The following is a 22,597-nucleotide window of genomic DNA, read 5'->3' as shown; positions in this document are numbered from 1 at the left end:
CTTTTATCCTCATACTCACCCCCATTCCTACCCCCACATTCTAGTGTGCTTAATGTAACATATATTTGTACATACTGTTGTAAAATTAAATTATTGTTTTGCATGTATTTATTTTTAATTAATGAAAATGCTATCATGCCCAGCAATTTCACTAAGTATATATATAAGAGGACTGAAAAGTATGACTAATCAAAAATGTATATGTGAATGTTCACAGCAGCATTATCCATAATAGTCAAAAACTGGAAACAAAAATCCAAAAGTCCATCATCTGATGAATGCATAAACAAAATATGGCATGGTCATATGGTTATTCAACCATGAAGAGAAATGAAGTTCTGATCCATGTTACAACAGAGATGAACCCTGAAAATATTTTGCTAAGTGAAAGGAGCCAGACACAAAACGTCACATATTGTATGATTCCATTTATGTGAAGTACTCAGAAGAGGCAAATCCACAGGAGACATAAAGCAGATTAGTGGTTGCTGGAGCTAGAGGGAGGAGAATGGCAAGTGACTGCTAATGAATGTGGGGTTTCTTTTCAGGGTAATGAAAATGTTCTAGAATTCGATAGTGGTGGTTGCATTACTTTTTGAATGTGCACAACTTTGTGAATTGTACCAAAAAAAATACTTTAGGCACTTAGGATTACTTATATTTTTTTTTAATTTTTTTTTTCAACGTTTATTTATTTTTGGGACAGAGAGAGACAGAGCATGAACGGGGGAGGGTCAGAGAGAGAGGGAGACACAGAATCGGAAACAGGCTCCAGGCTCTGAGCCATCAGCCCAGAGCCTGACGCGGGGCTCGAACTCACAGACCGCGAGATCGTGACCTGGCTGAAGTCGGACGCTTAACCGACTGCGCCACCCAGGCGCCCTGGATTACTTATATTTTTTAAAGCACTATTGTACTTTGTCTCATTGTTCCTTTCGTTATTTACCAAGCCCTAAAATCCATCTGTAAGACCGTTATATTACCAGGCTACATCTAACTTGTTGCTTGCAAGTATACTTTCTATACTAGTGTTGCTTTCTAAATCTGCACAAACAAAAAAGTCCTTTATTTAAGACTTTAAGGATAAGTGCCACTTACCAGAACAATGCCTTCATTTTACCTGTTGACTACATACTAACAAATAAAGACTAAAATGTCTTACAACCTCGTTCCCCAAATTTCCAACCCTTGCACAGACCCCTTCTGATTGTTAAACCCACATTCCCAACAATCTTGCTGGATATTTAGGCATATATACTCCTCAGAGATCTCAAATTCATCATACATAAAACTGAATTCATTGCTTACAAGGACTTGGGCTAGAGACCAGAAAATTGTTCTCACCCAAACCTCCAGACCATACTCATTTGCTTAGCATCAACCCACCCTTTACCCTGGGGTCTCTCTCAGTGACTGAATTCCTTACCCTACCAGGTACCTAGGTGGGAACCTCAGCATCACTCGGTATCCCTCTCTGCCCTACCCACACCATTACATTACACTGTTTTGTTTTGTTTTTTCCAAAATACCCCTGAGATATGTGCCCTCCATTCCATTTCCACTTACATTGCCTAGTTCAGCCCTTATTACCTCTTACCCAAGGTTCCCTGACCTACATTTCTTTCTCATACAGACAACAAAATTATTTTCCTAAAAAAACAGATTGGATCTATTATCAGTCACATAATGGAGCTGAAAAGGACCTTCAGAATTTAATTATTTCATAGATGATGAAACTGAGGCCCATATGACTGCCCTACTCAAAAACCTTTGCTGATTCTCCTCCATCTATAGAAATAAAAGTGAAATTCCCTAGCATAGCACCCAAGACTCCTTACAATTTAACTTCATCTTATCTTCCTAGACTTACTATACTGGAAAATTCTATACTACAACAGGCTATTCAACGTTTCTTGGACATTCTGAGCTCTTTGCTGCTTTCTTTGTGCCCTTGTACATACTATTTCCTCCATAAAGGTGGCCTTCCTCAACCTTCAAATGCAAAAGCCTACTTACCATCCAGGGCCCAGGTAAATACCTTACTTTCCAGGAAGCCAGCATGACTCCCATTCATGTAGTAGACGAGTAGAGTGGGGACATTACTGATATCTGGTAGAGGCCAGGGATGCTGCTAAACATCATATTATGCACAGGACAGCTCTCAACAACAAAGATTTATCCAGCTCAGACTGTCAATAGTGCCAATGATGAGAAACCCTGGTTTAGATCAAATTTTAGTACTTCCATAGTCTGCCTGTTATCACAGGCTGTCTTCACTGATAGATTATAATAAGTTTTTGGGGGCAGTACAATATGTCTCATTCCTTGCACACAACAGGTGTTTAAAAACTGCAGCTCTTTTTCCTCTCTATGATAAAACTCTTTCCTCAAGATACATATATTCTTTACATTCTAGTCTGGTAAGGAATTTAGAAGCACAAGAATGGAATCACAAGTAAGGGAAAGGAAATAACATTTAATGAACAAGTATGTACCAAATACTGTACTCTGGGCTTTATATGAATTATCATGTTTAATCTTCTAGCAGTCCCAGGAGACAGGGAGTATAACTGCTAAAATACATTAAACATTTAGCACATGTTGGAAAGTTTGTCAAGTGCTTTACACACATGGTGTCATTTCATCTTCCCAACTTCATGAAGTGGATACTATTATTATTCTCTTTTCATACAGGAGGAGATTAAAGCTCAGAGAGGTAACCTAACCAAGATAATGTAAGCTAGTGAGTATCTGAACAAATATTTGGACCCATGCAAATTGGTCTAAGTCAAAAAACAGTGACCTTCTTTCCCAAATACTGGCATTTGTAGCAACCCAATATCCCTAAAAGGTAAAATACCTGTTTCGGAGAAAGGACAGAGGCTGAGGTAGGAACTTCATAAGCAATTTGGAGAGAGGCTCCTCCCATATCTAGTATCCCTACTGTCCTTCTGCGCCCTGTTGCCAATTCCTGGGGACCCTCAGCATCTGATTCTGAAATAAATAAGGGAAAAGAAAAGGCCTAGTAATTAAAAAACAAATCAAAAATGAAAAAAAATCAAAGTAGAAATCCCTTAAAAAATGAAGAGCAAACTGAAATAAATTAATCTCACTGTATCAACTATGTATTACAGAGAATTCTTTCAAGTAACATTTTTACTATATCCCTTATAGGATGTATCTTACTGACAACAGAAGCAAATAAATATCTTAAACTGCATTGTAGTAGTCTTATTGATAATAATTTTTTAAGCCATTAAACGTGTTATGAAATAAAGCAAATAAATGTTTATATTAATATGTTTAGGAACAAATACGCAGCATAAAAGAAAAAACATACAGGTATAAACTCAACAATATTAAGCAACAACCTTATAATCTTTTTTTAATTAATTTATTTTTATTTATATTCAAGTTAGTTAGCATATAGTGCAATAATGATTTTAGGAGATTATAGATTCATCCCCTATGTAAAACACCCAGTGCTCATCCCAACAAGTGTCTTCCCTAATGCCCCTTGCCCATTTAGCCCATCCCCTCATCCATAGCCCCTCCAGCAACCCTCAGTTTGTGCTCTGTATTTAAGAGTCTGTTTTGTCCCCCTCCCTGTTTTTATATTATTTTTGCTTCCCTTCCCTTATGTTCATCTGTTTTATATCTTAAATTCCACATGAGTGAAGTCATATATTTGTTTTTCTCTGACTAGTTTCGCTTAGCATAATGCCCTCTAGTTCTATCCATGTTGTTGCAAATGGCAAGATTTCATTTTTTTGATTGCTGAGTAATACTCCATTGTATATGTGTGTGTGTGTGTGTGTGTGTGTGTGTGTGTGTGTGTGTGTGTGTGTGTATCACATCTTTATTCATCTGTTGATGGACATTCGGGCTCTTTCCATACTTTGGCTACTGTCGATAGCACTGCTATAAACATTGGGGTGCATGTGCCCCTCCGAAACAGCACACTTGTATCCCCTGGATATATAACTAGTAGTGTGATTGCTAGGTCATAGGGTAGTCCTATTTTTAACTTTTTGAGAAGCTTCCATATTGTTTTCCGGAGTGGCTGCACCAGTTTGCATTCCTACCAGCAGTGCAAAAGAGTTCCCCTTTCTCCGCAGTCTTGCCTGAGTTGTTAATGTTAGCCATTCTGACTGGTGTGAGGTGGCATCTCATTGTGGTTTTGATTTGTATTTCCCTGATGATGACTGATGTTGAGCATTTTTTCATGTGTCAGTTGGCCATCTGGATGTCTTCTTTGGAGAAGTGTCTATTCATGTCTTTTGCCCATTTCTTCACTGGATTATTTGTTTTTTTGGGTGTTGAGTTTGCTAAGTTCTTTATAGACTTTGGATACTAACTCTTTATCTGATATGTTGTTTGCAAATATCTTTTCCCATTCTGTCGGTTGCCTTTTAGTTGTGCTGATTGTTTCCTTTGCTGTGCAGAAGCTTTTTAGTTTGATGAGGTCCCAATAGTTCATTTTTGCTTTTGTGTTGCTTGCCGCTGGAGACATGTTGAGTAAGAAGTTGCTGGGGCCGAGGTCAAAGAGGTTTTTGCCTGCTTTCTCCTCTAGGATTTTGATGGCTTCCTGTCTTACGTTTAGGTCTTTCATCCATTTTGAGTTTATTTTTTGTGTATGGTGTAAGAAAGTGGTCCAGGATCATTCTTCTGCATGTTACTGTCCAGTTTTCCCAGCACCATTTGCTCAAGAGACTGTATTCCATTGGATATTCTTTGCTGCTTTGTCAAAGATTAATTGGCCGTATGTTTGTGGATCCATTTCTGGGTTCTCTATTCTGTTCCATTCATCTGAGGGTCTGTTTTTGTGCCAGTACCATACTGTCTTGATGATTACAGCTTTATAATACGTCTTGAAGTCCAGGAGTGTGACGCCTCCAGCTTTGGTTTTCTTTATCAGGATTTCTTTGGCTATTCGGGGTCTTTTCTGGTTCCATACAAATTTTAGGATGGTTTGTTCTAGCTCTGTGAAGAATGCTGGTGTTATTTTGACAGGGATAGCATTGAATATTTAGATTGCTTTGGGTAGTATGGACATTTTAACAATATTTGTTCTTCCAATCCAGGAGCATGGAATATTTTTCGATTTTTTGGTGTGCCTTCTTCAATTTCTTTCATAAGTTTTCTACAGTTTTCAGTGTATGGATTTTTCACCTCTTTGTATAACCTTATAATCTTAAATATGAATTGGAACTATCATGATTTCTTTTTCTCTTTCTAAAAATACATATTTTCTAGCTCTGTACTGAAAGGGCCTAGGATAATCTAGGAGCAATAAGCACTCCTGGCATCCATGGTCTCTAAATATCATTTTCCAATAAAAGAAACCAGGGCTCCTTAAAAAATGTCCGATGCTAGGTCGAAGGTAGAAAAAATACAAGACAAGCATGGAATATACCTTAGTGTGCCAAAAAGCAAGGGAAATATAAAAGACTATTGGGATGTTAAAAGGTACAGAAGCCAACCTATAGGTGCTCCAACTGGCCAATGATGGTGTAATTTGAGCACTGAAAAGAATGATGATGCAATGGACTACGATGCATCAAACACATTAAAATCTACAAACTCATAATGATACTGAAAAAAAACTTCACTAGTTACCTTTGGAAGTTGCTAGGACATCAACTCATTAATCAAAAACTTGATAAATGAAAGAATGAAAGATCTATCCTGTCTTTCCATTTAGAACTGTATTCCAGGATAATCAAATAGTTAATGAAGAAAATTTTGTTATATAAAAACCCCAACTGTTAAATGCAGAAGAAATGAAGGAATTAGAAAAATAACTATTTTGCAACCTCTAATGAAAAAACGAATCTAAACAACAATCACAATTGGCTACTATAACCATTAAGTGAAAAGTGGCTGGAGAATTTTCATAATAGATTAGATCAGGCTGACAATACCTGAACCCTGAAACCTGATCAGTCTTAATGTGACTGAAGTGGGACAAGCAGACCTTATAAAACTTCTGATGTGATGTAGTAGGAAACACTTAGTGCCAATCTTTATTTATTATTTATTCTTGCCAAAGGAATTGAATCGGTGTCTAATCAAGCTTCTGTATCTAATCTCCAATTTATAAGACATAAGGAGGGATGAGAAGCATGTTTAAGACCCCACAAAAATTCAGTCAATCAAATTAAGAATGTGGTAATTTCATTCTATCAAGTGAGCCAGTTTTGTTTTTGTGTTTTTAATGAATGATTTGAGGAAAAGAGGTGGGAGGGGGAAAGCTGTTATAAAGAAACTTATCAATCAAATGTAATTATGATCCTTGTTCAGATTCTGATTTTAACAAGACAATTACAAATAAATATTCTTGATACAATAAAGGAAGTCTCTACCTGGGTATTAGATAGATGTTACACAATACTAGAAATTGTTAACTTTTTTAAATTTAAGAATGGCATTGTGGATATCTCAGTTGTTTTGAAGCTCCTCATTGGTGAGAGATAAACGCTGAAGTACAAGAAGATAAAATGATATGTCTGGGGTTTGCTTTTTAAAATCCAAAAGGAAAAAAACCTGTGTTGTATGGAGGGAGGGTGGAGCCAAAAAACTGACCAACCACTAATTAGTGTTGAGTCTGAGTAATGGGCTCATGGAAATTCATTTTATTATTATTTACTTCTGTAAATGTTTCTAACTTTCCATATTAAAAATTTAAAAAGAAATAAAAGAAGGGAAAGTAGGACTGGAAAATGAAGCATCTTTACTTTTAAAAAAAAAAGAAAGAAAAATCACTCAAATGTGGCACTTATATTACACTGATAGGTTACAACATAAACCTTCGTTCAGTCCTTAGAACTGTCTTAAGATGACAACATTACTCACCATCCTCATGGTCGAATCTTCCCAAAACAAAGTTGATTCCAATCCATGCATAAACTCCTAGGTAAGAAACATAAAAGCCCATGCTTAATTCTCTATTGCTATGCCATGTATACACCTCTCCCAGGGCTGTTCTTTTCCTCCTTTTCTTAGGAAAAAAGTGATGATAGTATTTTATTCCATACTCTTAGTGTATGAATTCAAAATCTCTTATCTTGTGATGCTTTTCCCTTTTAAAATGATTTGCATTGTCTAAATTAATGTGTAAATTTGCGTTTTCTAAATTAATGTGCAAAAACAAATGTAAAAAATGTGCATCTTGGATTCTGGCTCTGGGCAAGAGGAGGTAAGCACACTCTATCCTGTCATCCCACCGAACACACTGTAAACTGCATGGAATATATGGAGCAGATTTGTGAGAACTCTGGAAGGAAATAATAAGAGGCACACTGAGTCAGAGATCAGAAGTTAAAGTACCACCAAACCTGTAGTGAGTGTCCCATATTTTCCCCTCAGATATTGCCTGGCCTGGACTCAAAAGCAGCTTGAAACACAAAAGGACATCCAGGTGTGGAGGGAAAGAACTTCAAGGCCTTGCTTTCTGCTCCAAGGAGCATTAAAAGAGACCCCAAAGGCTCCGAAAGAATGGAGGAAAATCCCTTGGGTTTTTTTCCCTTCATTTTGTTCTCTGCTACCCCAGGCAATCCTGCAACAGCAGAGGTAGAAGTTGGGCAGGTGCCTAAAACTGTGAAGGATATGAATCTTCTCTGACTAGAGGAGCTACAGCCTTAAGAACTGAAGAAAATCCCTATTGCTGATTTTTCTCCATGTCCTCCACCATTTAGCCCTGGATGCAGATGCAATCATGGGAAATGTATGGCAGAGTAGGCAAATTAAAGCCCTGGCTTTCTAACTGGAGGACCATGAAAGTGAGCCCCAGGGAACCAGAAAGTGTTGGGGAGATCACAGAGAGTAAGGAATAAAGTGATGTATGAACTCCTGGGCTCACAGCCAAGCAACACATGCATGGATCTCATAAACAATATACCAAAGGTTCTGAGAACCGTACTAGCTAGACACTCCATTTGTATGGACTATGCCCAGATTTTAGACTGACCACTGGGTGACACACAAATGGTACAAACCCAAATAGCAGTGACAAGGCTTTGAAAAATGAATCACTACAATCACAGAAGGCAGGTCAGAACTTGAGGCATGAACCTAACCAGGTCAACTCCCTGCTAACACAAACAAAAGTCAGTATTTTCCTTACGATTGAAACAAGACCCAGTTTCATAGTATAACTTTCAAAATGTCCAGGATACAATATAAAATTACTTAGCATGAAAAGAACTAGGAAAATCTCAACTCCTAAGGGAAAAGATGCCAACCCCAAGATGACACAGATGTCAGAATTACCAGACAGAGATACTAAAGCAGCTATATAACTAAGAAATAAGACCAGTCTTACAATGAACGGAAAGATAGAAAGTCTCAGCAAAGGAAGAGAACATAAAGAATCAAATGAAAATTTTAGAACTGGAGAATGCAATACTGAAATTGAAAAGGTAAATCTTTTCCTTTATGTGAACTGCAACTAGAATGTACAGAAGAGGGGCGCCTGGGTGGCTCAGTTGATAATCAGCATCTGACTTCAGCTCAGGTCATGATCTCACGGTTCGTGAGTTCAAGCCCCACATCAGGCTCTGTGCTGACAGTTCAGAGCCTGGAGCCTGCTTCGGATTCTGTGTCTCCCTCTCTCTCTGCTCCTACCCCACTCACACTCTGTCTCTCTTATTCAAAAATAAATAAACATTTAAAAAAATTCAGAATGCACAGAAGATTTTCTCTTTTTCAAGAAATGGAAACATAATTTGTCATGTAGGCCACATTTGGGCCACATGAGAACATATATTCAATTCTACCTCAAAACTACAAACCCAGCAGTGCAAGCTTTTAGGGAAGTATCAGTACTTCATAATAAATACAATAAAGGGGGGGGGGGGTGCCTGCGTGATGCACTTTGTTAAGCTTCTGACTCTTGGATTCAGTTCAGGTCATGGTCTCATGGTGGTAAGATGGATCCCTGAGTTGGGCTCTGCACTGAGCATGGAGCCTGCTTGGGATTCTCTCTCCCCCTCTTTCTCTGCTCCTCCCCTGCTTGCTCCCTCTCCTTCAAAATAAATAAATCAACATTTAAAAAATAAACGCAATAGGGGCGCCTGGGTGGCGCAGTCGGTTAAGCGTCCAACTTCAGCCAGGTCACGATCTCGCGGTCCGGGAGTTCGAGCCCCGCGTCAGGCTCTGGGCTGATGGCTCAGAGCCTGGAGCCTGTTTCCGGTTCTGTGTCTCCCTCTCTCTCTGCCCCTCCCCCGTTCATGCTCTGTCTCTCTGTCCCAAAAATAAATAAACGTTGAAAAAAAAAAATTAAAAAAAAATAATAAATAAAAAATAAACGCAATAAAAGGAGAGCCCATAACAAAAGAAAAGTAAATAATGATCATCCCCTATTAACGTTTCCCCTTACTTTAATAATTTGCTTTACATTAGAATTTGGCAAACTCAGTACAACCCCCAGTACGGGGTGTTAGCAGAATTATTAACTGCTTGTTATATTTTAAAAGAAGATGAGGTTGAGGTTGTATTTAAGTTTAATGGTGCGGGTGATTGGGTGATCTATGATACAGGTGATTCAGGGTTTTTTAGTGAAGAGGCCATGGGAATTGCAGCATTATATAGTTATGGAACTTGGCTAGTGGTTGTCACTGGTTGGTCCTTGCTTATTGGTGTGTTAGTGATTATAGAAGTTACTCGTGGAAATTAAGTAAGAGTAGACTAAAAGTACTTATGTTTTGAAAACTACAATTAGCTAACCAAATACTCACTTGGAATCATCACTAAATACTAATATGTTCTTATAAACACAGTACTTAGCACAAAGTTAAAAATAAATATAAATATATGACTTGCAGAAGCAGCAATCTATAACAGACACCAATGCAGAATATGCAAATGATAATTTAAAAAAAAAACATATGACAGAATCAAGAAAATTACCCGAAGAAAAATAAAAATCAAATATATAAAGTAATCCTAACCCCACCCCTAGCAGTGAGACTATGCCATGATTGGCTAGGAGCTGAAGGAGTGCACCCCTCAAGGCCCAGTACCTTCCTGCTTCCCAGAGATCACTTCTGCCTGAGACTGTGAAAAGAGGAAGTCAAACTCCAGAGGTAAATCTCTCACCAGATCAGCCAAGATAGCCAGCTGCTTTCTGCAAGAAAGAACAAAAATATAAAAGTTAATCGCTAAACACTCTTCTCACAATTAGCTTCAACTTGCACTTCTACCTCATTGCTCACATAGTCCATCCACTAGTTGAGCCATGCTTCTTTTTGGCACTTCACTTGATTTTAAAGGTTGAAACTGCCTCCAAAGTATATCCTTCCACTTAAAAGGCAATATGATACTAGTAATACTTTTTCTTTGTGTAATTTTATAATTCAAATAGTATTAAAAGATGAGACCACAGTTCTGTGCCTCTCACAACGCTGAGTATATATAAGTGGCAGGAAGCACAGTTTCATAATTGCATGATTCCTAACTACTACGAAGGGAAGCTGTCAGACTAAGGAACACAATCTGATCCTCAGATCTTACACAATACAGAAACAACACCTCATATTACCACACAACAAGCACTGTTAGATCCACAAATTAATATCCTTTACAAAACTGACAATGAACTTTTTAATCTCCTTTTATATATTTCAAGGGCTGGGGTTTTGTTTCTTTATAAAAATCTTATCATTTGAAAAACCCAAATCAGGATCAAAATCCAAAGGTTATAACAATTTGGGGACAAAGTCTGAATCTTAGTATCTAGGGTTATTTTCTCCTCTCAAGTTTTATGCTATCAGTATTATTAAAGAAAAGCAAAGAAACAAAGCTAGAAGTAATAATATGAATCTAGAGAAAGTGGTTAAAAACAAAAGCAACTATCCTGGATCTTTAAAATAACTCATTAGAAAAATATTCTATTGGCTCAGCATGACTTAGTGAAGAATGATAACACTTAAAAGTAAAGAATATATTTAAATTAATAATTTTCTTTAAGCTCAGGTCATGATATCATGGTTGTGAGATCGAGCCCTGCATCAGGCTCTGCACTGAGCATGGAGCCTGCTTGGGATTCTCTCTCCTGCTCTCTCTACCCCTCCCAGCTCGTGCACGCTCACTTTCTCTGTCTGTCTCTCTCTCTCTCAAAATAAATAAATAAACATTTTGTAAAAAAAAAAAAAAAAAAAGGAAAAACAAAGTAATAATTTTACAATATACTATCAAATACAATTTCTAAAATAGCTCGTTGTTATACATATTAAATTCTTACAATAGGAATTTTACATGGGGAACAAGAGGGATTATTTTGCTCTCCCTATTGGATATGTTTCCAATTGGCTATTTGCTTAAAATAAACAAAAAGAGGGCTTGCTGATTTGGGGGACAATATGGAAAAATGGGCACCCACATACACTGGTGTTTGGAATGTAAATTACTGGTATGATCTTTTTTTGTTTTTTTAAGTAGGCTCCTTGCCTAGCCTGCTTCGGATTCTATGTCTCCCTCTCTCTCTGCCCCTAACCCACTTGAATTCTGTCTTTGTCTGTCTCAAAAATAAATAAACATTAAAAAAAAATTTTTTTTTAATTAAGTAGGCTCCATGCCTAATGTGGGGCTTGAACTTCTGATACTGAGATCGAGAGTCAATGCTCTACCAACTGAGCCAGCTAGGTGCCCCACTGGTATGATCTTTTTGAGAGCAATCCAGGACTTTGTATCCAAATTTTTAACGTGCTTAACTTTTGACCAGCTATTACGTTTTTAGAAATTTATTGCAAGGAAATCATCAGATAAGAATACAAAAAGGAAGCGAATACTGCAGCTTTATAAAAATGAAAAAGTGACAACCTGTTAAATAATCTATGTCATATCCATATAATGTAACACTAGACAGATGTCAAAAGAAATGAGGTCGACTTATACTGTATACGTATTGACATGAAAAGATGTCCAACATATTTTGAGTTCTAATAGGTTATGAAACAGTACATACAATATGATCCCAACTTACATTAAACAATAAACAAAAAACTTTTTCACGTACTGCACAGAATAGAACTTTTGTTCCTAAAATTCAATTTGTTTCTTTATTTAAAAAAAAAAACAAACAAAAACTTTCAGTGGCATCCGGGTGGCTCAGTCAGTTAAGCATCTGACTCTTGGTTTTGGCTCAGGTCATGATCTCACGTTTCGCGAGTTGGAGTCATGCATCGGGCTGTGCGCTCACGGTGCAGAGCCTGCTTGGAATTCTCTCTCTCTCTCTCTCTCTCTCTCTCTCTGTCTGTGCCCCTCCCCTACTCGCACTTCTCTCTCAAAATAAATAAATAAGCTTTAAAACAAAACAAAACAAAACCCCACAAAAACAAAAAACTTTCAGTGGCAAAATGCTGATAACTGTTGAAGCTGGGGGCTGCGAAAATAAGGATTCATTATGCTGTTCTATTATTATGTTTGAAATTTTCCAGAACAAAAGTTTTTTCCCCCTTAAATGTCACCTTGTACTACCTTTGTAATTTCTTTTTAAAGGCATTTTCATTACAAAACAAAAAAGAGGTTAGTCTAACAAATTGTTAGTCTAGGCCTTTGACAAAGAAATAAAACCTAGTGATAACACATTTCAAAATATAGTCCAGGTGATTTAAACCCATTTTGAATATTGCTCACAAATGCTAATATATTAGTGGAGCATTAATTATACAAAACAGGTTCTTACAGTGATGGCTATATTTATGTCAACAACTACAGCTGCCTCAAGAGGTAGCAATGATTTCATAAGCCCAGGATAGATATAGGCATTATTTAGAAGAGGTGATCAGAAAACGAATTAAAAGACAAGCTCTTCACAAATTCTTAAGATAAAAAAAAAAAAAATACAAATATTCGGAGCCTCCATGCTGACAGTGAACATCTTAGACAAATGGAATGGAGTTACATAGTGGGTTTTGTCTGCATAGAAACTTCTTTGACAAACAATGTCAATGCTGAGTGACATCAGGAGATGAGGCAATCCTTTCTTTTGCTCCAGACCCACAAAAGGGGGCCAAACCATCACCCTCCTGGTTGGCTCTGCCTTTTTGACTCCCTCATCAACTTCTTCTGTGGCCTTCATCCCCCTTCCTTGGTGTTGACCTCAGACCACTCACAAGCCTGTGATGTGGCACCCACTGTGTCACCTATACTCTTCCCAGGGTTTCTAAATTCTGAACTATATGATTATTACTTATGTCAGAATCAAAAATTCTAACTTACGTGTGTAGTATGGTTAACAACTTTGTAGAAATTACAGAGAGATGTACAGAGAGAAGGGAATATGACAAAATGAAACACTTTCGATAGGGCAATAGGGATATAAGTTTGTTGTTTATTTTTCCTTTACTGCAGCTATAATATTTTAAAATTTGGTTTTAAAAATTAAAAAACACAAATGTTCTTTTGTTTTGTTAAGAGAAAGCACGCATGAGAGAGGGAGAAGGACAGAGGGGAAGAGAGAGAGAAAATCCCAAGCAGGCCCCACGCTGAGCACAGAGCCTGATGTGGGGCCCAATCCCATGACCCCAGGATCATGACGTGAGCTGAAATCAAAAGTCGGACACTCAACTGACTGAACCATCTAGCCACCCCAAAAACAAAACCAAAAAAATTTTCTTAAGTTTATGTATTTAGAGAGAGAGTGCAAGCAGCAGAGGAACAGAAAGAGAGGGAGAGAGAGAATCCCAAGCAGGATCCATGCTGTCAGCACAGAGCCCAACACGGGCTGAATTGCAAGAACCATGAGATCATGACCTGAGCCAAAATCAAGAGTCAGACGCTCAACTGACTGGACCACCCAGGCACCCCAAAACAAAAATGTTTTAAAGGCCAAGATACATGGGAAAATAAGGGGTTAAAATAGGTCTCTCATTTCAACAAATGGTTATATAAAATAATCTGCTTCTCAACAGCAGACAAGATAGTAAACCAGTAATTGTGTATCTAAAGAGAAGGAAAGAAGCCCATTGAAAGAACTGTGGACATATGTTACATTGTCCTGCACGTCTGGCATAAGCAGCACAAAGCCCTACCTGCATAGCCAAGGTTTTTGTTGCTGGCCAAGAATACAAAATAAAACTTTCTGGAAAAGGGAACTGTTATTTACCAAGAAAAAAATATCTAAGCTAACAAAAAATACCTGCTGCCTATGAGACTTTGAAGATTCCAGAAGAATGAATTCTGAAGTGAAGGGAGCTCACTCCCCCCCCCATGACCATAAGTGTGAAGGGGCGAGGGAAGTGTCAAAGGGGAGAAATTACAAACAAGAATGTGTCTGACCTAAGTACAGCCACTGCCTCTTCCTCCTCTTCTTCCAAAGAAGAAAGAGGGATTGGGTGGCAAGATACTGGGCTAAATTGCCAAGGTCAACTGGAAAAGACTTGACTGGATGAAGCTGAAAAAAACTGTTCTAAAACAATGGAGACTGAGCTTTGTAAAGCAGCACCATGACCAGGCAGTTAAGGAGAGAGCAGCATTCCTTCCTACCGATCCCCAGGTACCCAGTTGCTCAGGTCAACCTCCTACAACCCTTCTGTTAACTGTGCTCCCCTTCTAGTGATCTAAATTTATCACCATCACCACTGCCCCTCAGTAAAAACTAAGAATCATTACAGCCATCACAGATAGATATTGATCCCAAAGAAGCAAATGACATGAAGCCCTGAACAGACTGTGAAGTAACTGCGTGCAGGGGTGGCTTTGCTCTATTTTGAGCCAGGAGTCTTCCAGTGCCACCTGTGAACTCTGCATGGTGCACCCATAGCCCACCTTCAGACCAGGGGACTGCAAAGAATAACATGTGGAATCAGCCTGGCAACTCTCATGCCACCCATTCTCCTGTGTTCTTCAGACCCCCTATCTCACCTCTCAGGGAGAAGCCTCATGCCTGCTGTGCACAGGATGTAAAGAGGGGTCTCCTTGTGCTTCTTCACAGGCACGTGAGCAGCAGCAAAGCTCAGCAGAGGACGAAGGTAATCACTGGCATGTTCTGGAGTGTCGGCCATTGCAGAGATTCCTTAAGTAAGACAAAATACTTTAAAAAGCAGATCACATGGATTCAGAAGACTGATACTCCATAAAGTTCTGCATAAGGTCCTAAACACTTATTTATTTGAGAGGACGGGAACGGCAATGAATGAGATCTCTCCCATTATCCAGACTCGCAAGAAAAAAAGGGAATAGCTTTCTTTCTGCCTCTTCACTCTCTCCTCTTTCATGCCTGGAGCAGGTAAAGAGACTGACAACAAAATACATGCCAAATAGTACCTGGCTTGATTTTTTTAACCACTGGTTGGCTGTTGCGGTCTCTCATCTGCTTAATGTCCAGTAAATCATGGGGGTTGCCATTATGTCTTGGCCAGAAATAAACAAAAATCCGGGAGCCACTGCTGCCACAATCCACGACAAGTCCGTAATTTAGAGTTGGGTCTTCAGTGTTGGTTGCTTCAAGCTCCCCTACTCGAGCCAAATACCTGAGCCAGGCAAAAAGAGAAACTGGGATTAAAGAGTTTTCATGAAGTGTCCACCTGTGCCAGCCACATGGAACCACACATCCTGAGGAATGAAACAACACTGACCATAATTAGTGATGTACATAGATAATGCCTGGTTTTCTTCCCGAGAGCCATTGAAATGGCAGTGGGGGCAGTTCTGAAACTGGCTGGGATACCACATGTTTTACCATCTTTAAAGAGCTTCTAGGTCTAAGCAAATAACTATTTTTTATTGTTATAAGCCACCGAGATATGGGGCAGTTTGTTATACACACTAGTTAACTAAAACAATCCTAATAATTTCTCTTCTATCTCTCTATCCTTTCTGTACATAAACATTAACACTACTTTGGAATGATTATCACTTAATATGTGTTTCTGGGTGGCCATATTTATGGGGCTTTTTGCTTTGTACTTTTTACTGCTAGAACTGCATTAATAAAAAATGTATTTCATAAACACAGTAGTTATTCTTTTCTATATCTTTTAAAGTATTTTACAGTCATAAAAAGAATGCTTATAAAATATGTATAAATAATAACAATAAAACAATGTACCCAACACCCAGTCTAAAAAAATAAAACATTACACTGTTAAAAAAAAATAGCTCCTAGGCCCTAGGACATCAGAATTTTGTGTTGGAATTTTTTCAGATTCTCATTATAAGGTATTTATGTGGTGGACAGCAGGAAGATGAAACAAGTAAAGATGCTACCATCAAAACACCAAGGTTTGAGTCTCTCAGCTCTGGCACTTTCTATGCTGTGTGACCTTCAACAAGTTACCTACCTTCTCTCAGACTGTTTTCTCATCTGTAAAATAAGGATACCAAGTCTCCGCCCTCATACAGACAATGTATGCTGAGTGGTTAGCACAGCGCTGTACCACTGCCACTGCTTTTACTGTTATGTGATAATAATTGGGAAAGCAAATAGGAGAAGACTCTCTGGAGAAAAGAGCTGAAAAGTCCAGATGAAAAGAAGGCTAAGAGTCGGTAAAATGCTCCTGAGTCTTAGGCTTTAATAAACATTAAGGTTCATTTAGAACCTGAGAGTCTGAAAAGTACAAACATTGCTGAACTTCTCTTTGAAGAGAAGCTCAGTGAGAATGGCTTTTAACTTATTATATGGAAAAAGCTCTTTCTTGGTGCTGAGAATACATACTGCACGGTAAAGAGGTTAAAACGTTGTCCTGTAAATTCTTTTAAATTTGATTAAGTATTACTATAGGTTGAGCTAGTAGTTGAATAAATGCTTTGAAAGCAATGCTGTGTATTTTTTCAAGTATCACCACTAAACTCCCTTCCTTATATCTGCCCTACTCATCCAACACTGTATTTAGAGCTAATTCCTAGATCCCCTAGACCCTTACACAGAACCCCTCAGAACTAGGTTTTGTGGGGGCACCTGGGTGGCTCAGTCGGTTGAGCAACCGACTTCAGCTCAGGTCATGATCTCACGGTTTTTGAGTTTGAGCCCCGCGTCAGGTTCTGTGCTGACAGCTCAGAGCCTGGAGCCTGCTTCTGATTCTGTGTCTCCCTCTCTCTCTGCTCCTCCCCCGCTCATGCTGTCTCTCTCTGTCTCAGAAATAAATATTTAAAAAAATTAAAAAAAAAAAAAAAGAACTAGGTTTTGTGAAGCCTGAAACTTATGCCATTAGATAGTTGTTGTGTTTGTTGTTGTTGTTGTTGTTGTTGTTGTTTTAAGAAAGATTCAACATTACAAATACGAAAAGGGGCCTACACATGTAAGGGGCCCTGAAGTGTAGTATCACTAGCTCTTCGGTAAATCTACCTCTGATCAGACAATTAGCCACATGTCCCACCCCTCACAATAATCTAGGCCATGTTTACTGGTGATTTGACACTGCTATGCAGACCACACAGTTCCCTGCTTTGGGGAGGGAAAAGCAAACCTTGATGAATGGATGAGCATATAGAATCAGTTCTGAAATAAAAAAGTAGAGTTAAGTACCTTTCCTCCTCTGCAATACAAAATAAGGGAGGATCATATATTTGAGCTCCAGTATCATGCTGTAAATGATTACATAGGATAGGGTCAGGTAGAACTTTTTTCCGGATCCAATATGAGAGGGAGTTATGGGAAATGAAGCAGGTGGTAAAAATCTGTTACACTCTAGCAAGTTTATGTTCCCAAAGACTGTTTCACCACAAACTTTACCACTCTAATCAGATTACTGGGCTGAACTGGGCTTATGATCCACAAATCAACTCATAACAGCTCACTTCTATCACATAAAAGCTGGGAAGATATCTGGGTTCAAGTTACAGAACTCTTGCAAATACTGACCTCACGCAAGGTAAGCCATCTCTAGCCCAAAGTGACTTTTCATTTCCTACCCTAGCAATCTTTCTACTTCACATGCTTCACAGATCTTTCTCTGCTTTCCCTCTCTCAAAACCTTCCCCTCTACTTTTCTGACTAGATTTTAGACCCCATTCCCTCCTGCTTAATGAATAACTTTTCTCCAGTACACTGGTTCTCAAACATCTAGGCTCAGGACCCCTTTTGTATTCTTAAAATTTATTGGATGCAAAAGAGGTTTTGTATATGTGGGTTACATCTATTTATATTTACCATGTTAGAAAATAGGACAGGGGCGCCTGGGTGGCGCAGTCGGTTAAGCGTCCGACTTCAGCCAGGTCACGATCTCACGGTCCGTGAGTTCGAGTCCCGCGTCAGGCTCTGGGCTGATGGCTCAGAGCCTGGAGCCTGTTTCCGATTCTGTGTCTCCCTCTCTCTCTGCCCCTCCCCCGTTCATGCTCTGTCTCTCTCTGTCCCAAAAATAAATAAACGTTGAAAAAAAAATTTTTTTTAATTAAAAAAAAAATAGGACAGAAAAATTTTAATATTTACTTAGATAAAACAATACTCTTTACATATTAATATACTTTATAAAAATAACTTTTTAATTTTTAAAAAAATTTTTTAATGTTTATTTTTGAGAGACAGAGAGAGCAAGCATGAGCAGGGGTGGGGCAGAGAGAGAGGAGACACAGAACCTGAAGCAGGCTCCAGGCTCTGAGCTGTCAGCACAGAGCCCAACGCGGGGCTCGAACCCACGAACTGTGAGATCATGACCTGAGCCAAAGTCTGATGCCTAACCGACTGAGCCACCCAGGTGCCACCAAAATAACTACTTTTTTAAAACAAAAAAAAATAGAAGAGTGATTGTTTTATGGTTTTGCAAATCTCTCTACTGTGTAGATTAATAGAACACAGCTAGATTCTCATACTTGCCTCTGTATTCAATCTGTTACAGTATGTTGTTTTGGTTGAAGTATATGAAAAAAAAATCCAGCTTCACAGAGACATGTTGTTGGAAAAAGGAATATTTTAATAACCCGTTTAGATTCTTCTTTGATACTACACTAAAGTTCAACAAGTGGGGTTTCTTAAAGGTTAGCTGCAATGTGAAATCTAAAACCCTATCTAAGAATGTTTTATACTCCGTAACATTAACCATTAGTCTATCTTGCACTTTGAATCTTGCACTTTGAATGTGCATTTACCCCGGCACAATTTTGTAACATCTTATACTGGGAAATATTGGTTCACTGAGCTATGCAAATCTCCCTAACATTGACACATTTCATTTTACAACATTAAACACACACACACACACGCACACACATTAATATCACTACCAATATTATCCAAAAAAGTCTTTTTCGGTGGGGGGATGGGCTAAAAAGGGTTAGGGGCATTAAGGAAGACACTTGCTGGGATGAGCATTGGGTGTTATACACAGGGGATGAATCACTGGAATCTACTCCTGAATACATTATTGCACTATATGCTAACTAACTTGGATGTAAATTTAAAAAAAAAAAAAAAAAAGTCTTTTAAGTATTAAGAAGCTAGCAGACTCATGGTGGCAGATACAAATGTTCCAAACTGCTAATTTTCACTTGAAAACTCAGATGTTATCACTGGCAATAAAAGCTAACAGTTGGCTTCCTTAAAGTGACAGGACTTTACTTCATTCATTTTCAAGAAGAGCGTTACAAAATATCCATGTCTGAAAACCATAGTTTTTCTGGCATTCTTTCAAGTAAGAATAATATTCCGTGATAAAAGCAGCTAGGTTTAACTCACACCCCAAACAATTGCCTAAGGGCTTTTCCTCAAGACAACTCAGTGTGCAAGAGAAGTGCATACTTCCAATTTTGTCACACAGAATATGAAAAAGATATTCTTTTTTTTTTAAACATTTTTATTATTTATTTTTGAGAGACAGAGACAGAGCATGAGTGGGGGAGGGGCAGAGAGCGAGGGAGACACAGGATCTGAAGCAGGCTCCAGTTTCCGAGCTGTCAGCACAAAGCCCGATGCGGGGCTCGGACTCGAGAACCTCAATATCATGACCTGAGCTGAAGTCAGACGCCTAACTGACTGAGCCACCCAGGTGTCCCATGAAAAAGATATTCTTAAATGGAACCTGAATTTTTTCCCATTACAACTGTGTGACAGTGACGACTACAATAACTAACACTAGAATTTGGTGCCTCCATCTTGATTTGTGTCAAGGCACCTGCAGTTCTACCTACCTGTTGCTTTGCATCACTAGTATATATGTCAACTCAGTGAAAAGGGCAAATAGCAACATACTAGCCAAGAGGGAGAAGCAAATAAAGTATCCAAGGACAGATGAATAAATGAACAAAATGCATTATATACATAAAATGGATATTCTTCAGCCTTAAAAGAGAAGGAAGCTTTGTCATATGCTACATATGGGTGAGCCTTGAGGATATCATGCTAAGTAAAACAAGCCAGTCACAAAAAGACAAATATTGTGAGTTCCACTTACATGAGAGATGGGAAGCAGCCATATTCATCAAAACAGAAAATAGAATAGTGGTTACCAGGGGTTGGCGCAGGGAGGGAAAAAAGTGGAGTTGTTGTTTAATGGGTATAGAGTTCAGACTTGCAAGATGAAAAAGTTCTGGAGATTGGTCAAATAACAATGTGAATACACTTAACAGTACTGAACTGTATACTTAAAAGTTGTTAAAATGGTAAATTTTGTTATGTGGTTTTTTCCAATTAAAAGAAGGGCAAGCAATCCCTATCAAAATAACACCAGCATTCTTCACAGAGCTAGAACAAACCATCCTAAAATTTGTATGGAACCAGAAAAGACCCCGAATAGCCAAAGCAATCCTGAAAAAGAAAACCAGAGCTGGAGGCGTCACACTCCCGGACTCCAAGACGTATTATAAAGCTGTAATCATCAAGACAGTATGGTACTGGCACAAAAACAGACCCTCAGATGAGTGGGACAGAAGAGAACCCAGAAATGGATCCACAAACATACAGCCAATTAATCTTTGACAAAGCAGCAAAGAATATCCAACAGAATACAGTCTCTTGAGCAAATGGTGCTGGGAAAACTGGACAGTAACATGCAGAAGAATGATCCTGGACCACTTTCTTACACCATACACAAAAAATAAACTCAAAGTGGATGAAAGACCTAAACATAAGACAGGAAGCCATCAAAATCCTGGAGGAGAAAGCAGGCAAAAACCTCTTTGACCTCGGCCCCAGCAATGTCTTACTCAACACGTCTCCAGAAGCAAGCGACACAAAAGCAAAAATGAACTATTGGGACCTCATCAAAATAAAAAGCTTCTGCTTTTATTTTTATATATATACATATATACATATGTGTGTATATATATACATATGTATATACATACATATATATACACACATACACACACATATGTATACACACACACACACACACACACACACACACACACGGAATATTACTCAGCAATCAAAAAGAATGAAATCTTGCCATTTGCAACTACATGGATGGAGCTGGAGGGTATTAAGCTAGGCAAAACTAGTCAGAGAAAGACAAATATCATATGACTTCACTCATACGTGGAATTTAAGATACAAAACAGATGAACATAAGGGAAGGGAAGCAAAAATAATATAAAAACAGGGAGGGGGACAAAACAGAAGAGACTCTTAAATATAGAGAACAAACAGAGAGTTGTTGGAGGGGTTGTGGGAGGGGGGATGGGCTAAATGGGTAAGGGGCATTAAGGAATCTACTCCTGAAATCATTGTTGCACTATATGCTAACTAACTTGAATGTAAATTAAACAATAAATAAATTTTTTTTTAAAGGGCAAATAACATCTTAGTATTATTATGAAAATAGCTTTGGCCTAATTTTGGCCTCACAAACTCCCTGAAAAGGTTTCAGGAACTCCAAAGTAAACGCTTTGACAACCACTGCTGTAATGTGACCTTCTTTTTCCCATCTGCTTCTCTACCTATTCCTCCCCCTTCCCTTCTTTGACATGACTTCCCAGGACCTGAATGTGAGACCGGAAACCATCAAAACCCTAGAGGAGAAAGCAGGAAAAAAACCTCTGACCTCAGCTGCAGCAATTTCTTACTTGACATATCTCCAAAGGCAAGGGAATTAAAAGCAAAAATGAACTATTGGGATCTCATCAAGATAAAAAGCTTCTGCACTGCAAAGGAAACAATCAACAAAACTAAAAGGCAACCAACGGAATGGGGAAAGATATTTGCAAATGACATATCAGACAAAGGGCTAGTGTCCAAAATCTATAAAGAACTCACCAAACTCCACACCTGAAAAACAAATAATCCAGTGAAGAAATGGGCAGAAAACATGAATAGACACTTCTCTAAAGAAGACATCCAGGTGGCCAACAGGCACATGAAAGATGCTCAACGTCACTCCTCATCAGGGAAATACAAATCAAAACCACACTCAGATATTACCTCACACAGAGTGGCTATAATGAATAAATCAGGAGACTATAGATGCTAGAGAGGATGTGGAGAAATGGAAACCCTCTTGCACTGTTGGTGGGAATGCAAACTGGTGCAGCCACTCTGGAAAACAGTGTGGAGGTTCCTCAAAAAATTAAAAATAGATCTACCCTATGACCCAGCAATAGCACTGCTAGGAATTTACCCAAGGGATACAGGAGTGCTGATGCATAGGGGCACTTGTACCCCAATGTTTATAGCAGCACTTTCAACATAGCCAAATTATGGAAAGAGCCTAAATGTCCATCAACT

At 38.5% G+C, this 22,597-nt stretch overlaps 1 protein-coding gene across 1 annotated transcript in view; it reads right to left on the bottom strand.

The window, feature by feature from the left end:
• Positions 1-22,597, bottom strand: part of ENTPD7 (ectonucleoside triphosphate diphosphohydrolase 7) — a 44,884-nt gene that overhangs the window by 9,619 nt on the left and 12,668 nt on the right. The window contains exons 4-8 of the mRNA XM_047824837.1: positions 15,268-15,473; positions 14,866-15,016; positions 10,023-10,126; positions 6,856-6,912; positions 2,861-2,994 (exon numbers count right to left, since the gene is read on the bottom strand). Of these exons, the coding sequence (XP_047680793.1) occupies positions 2,861-2,994; positions 6,856-6,912; positions 10,023-10,126; positions 14,866-15,016; positions 15,268-15,473 (652 nt within the window). The remainder of the gene's footprint in view (positions 1-2,860; positions 2,995-6,855; positions 6,913-10,022; positions 10,127-14,865; positions 15,017-15,267; positions 15,474-22,597) is intronic.

The sequence above is a fragment of the Prionailurus viverrinus genome, chromosome D2, assembly GCF_022837055.1.
Source record: "Prionailurus viverrinus isolate Anna chromosome D2, UM_Priviv_1.0, whole genome shotgun sequence".
Lineage (NCBI taxonomy): Eukaryota > Metazoa > Chordata > Mammalia > Carnivora > Felidae > Prionailurus > Prionailurus viverrinus.
Note: the sequence above shows the minus strand (reverse complement) of the source record. Positions and strands in the feature narration are given on the sequence as shown.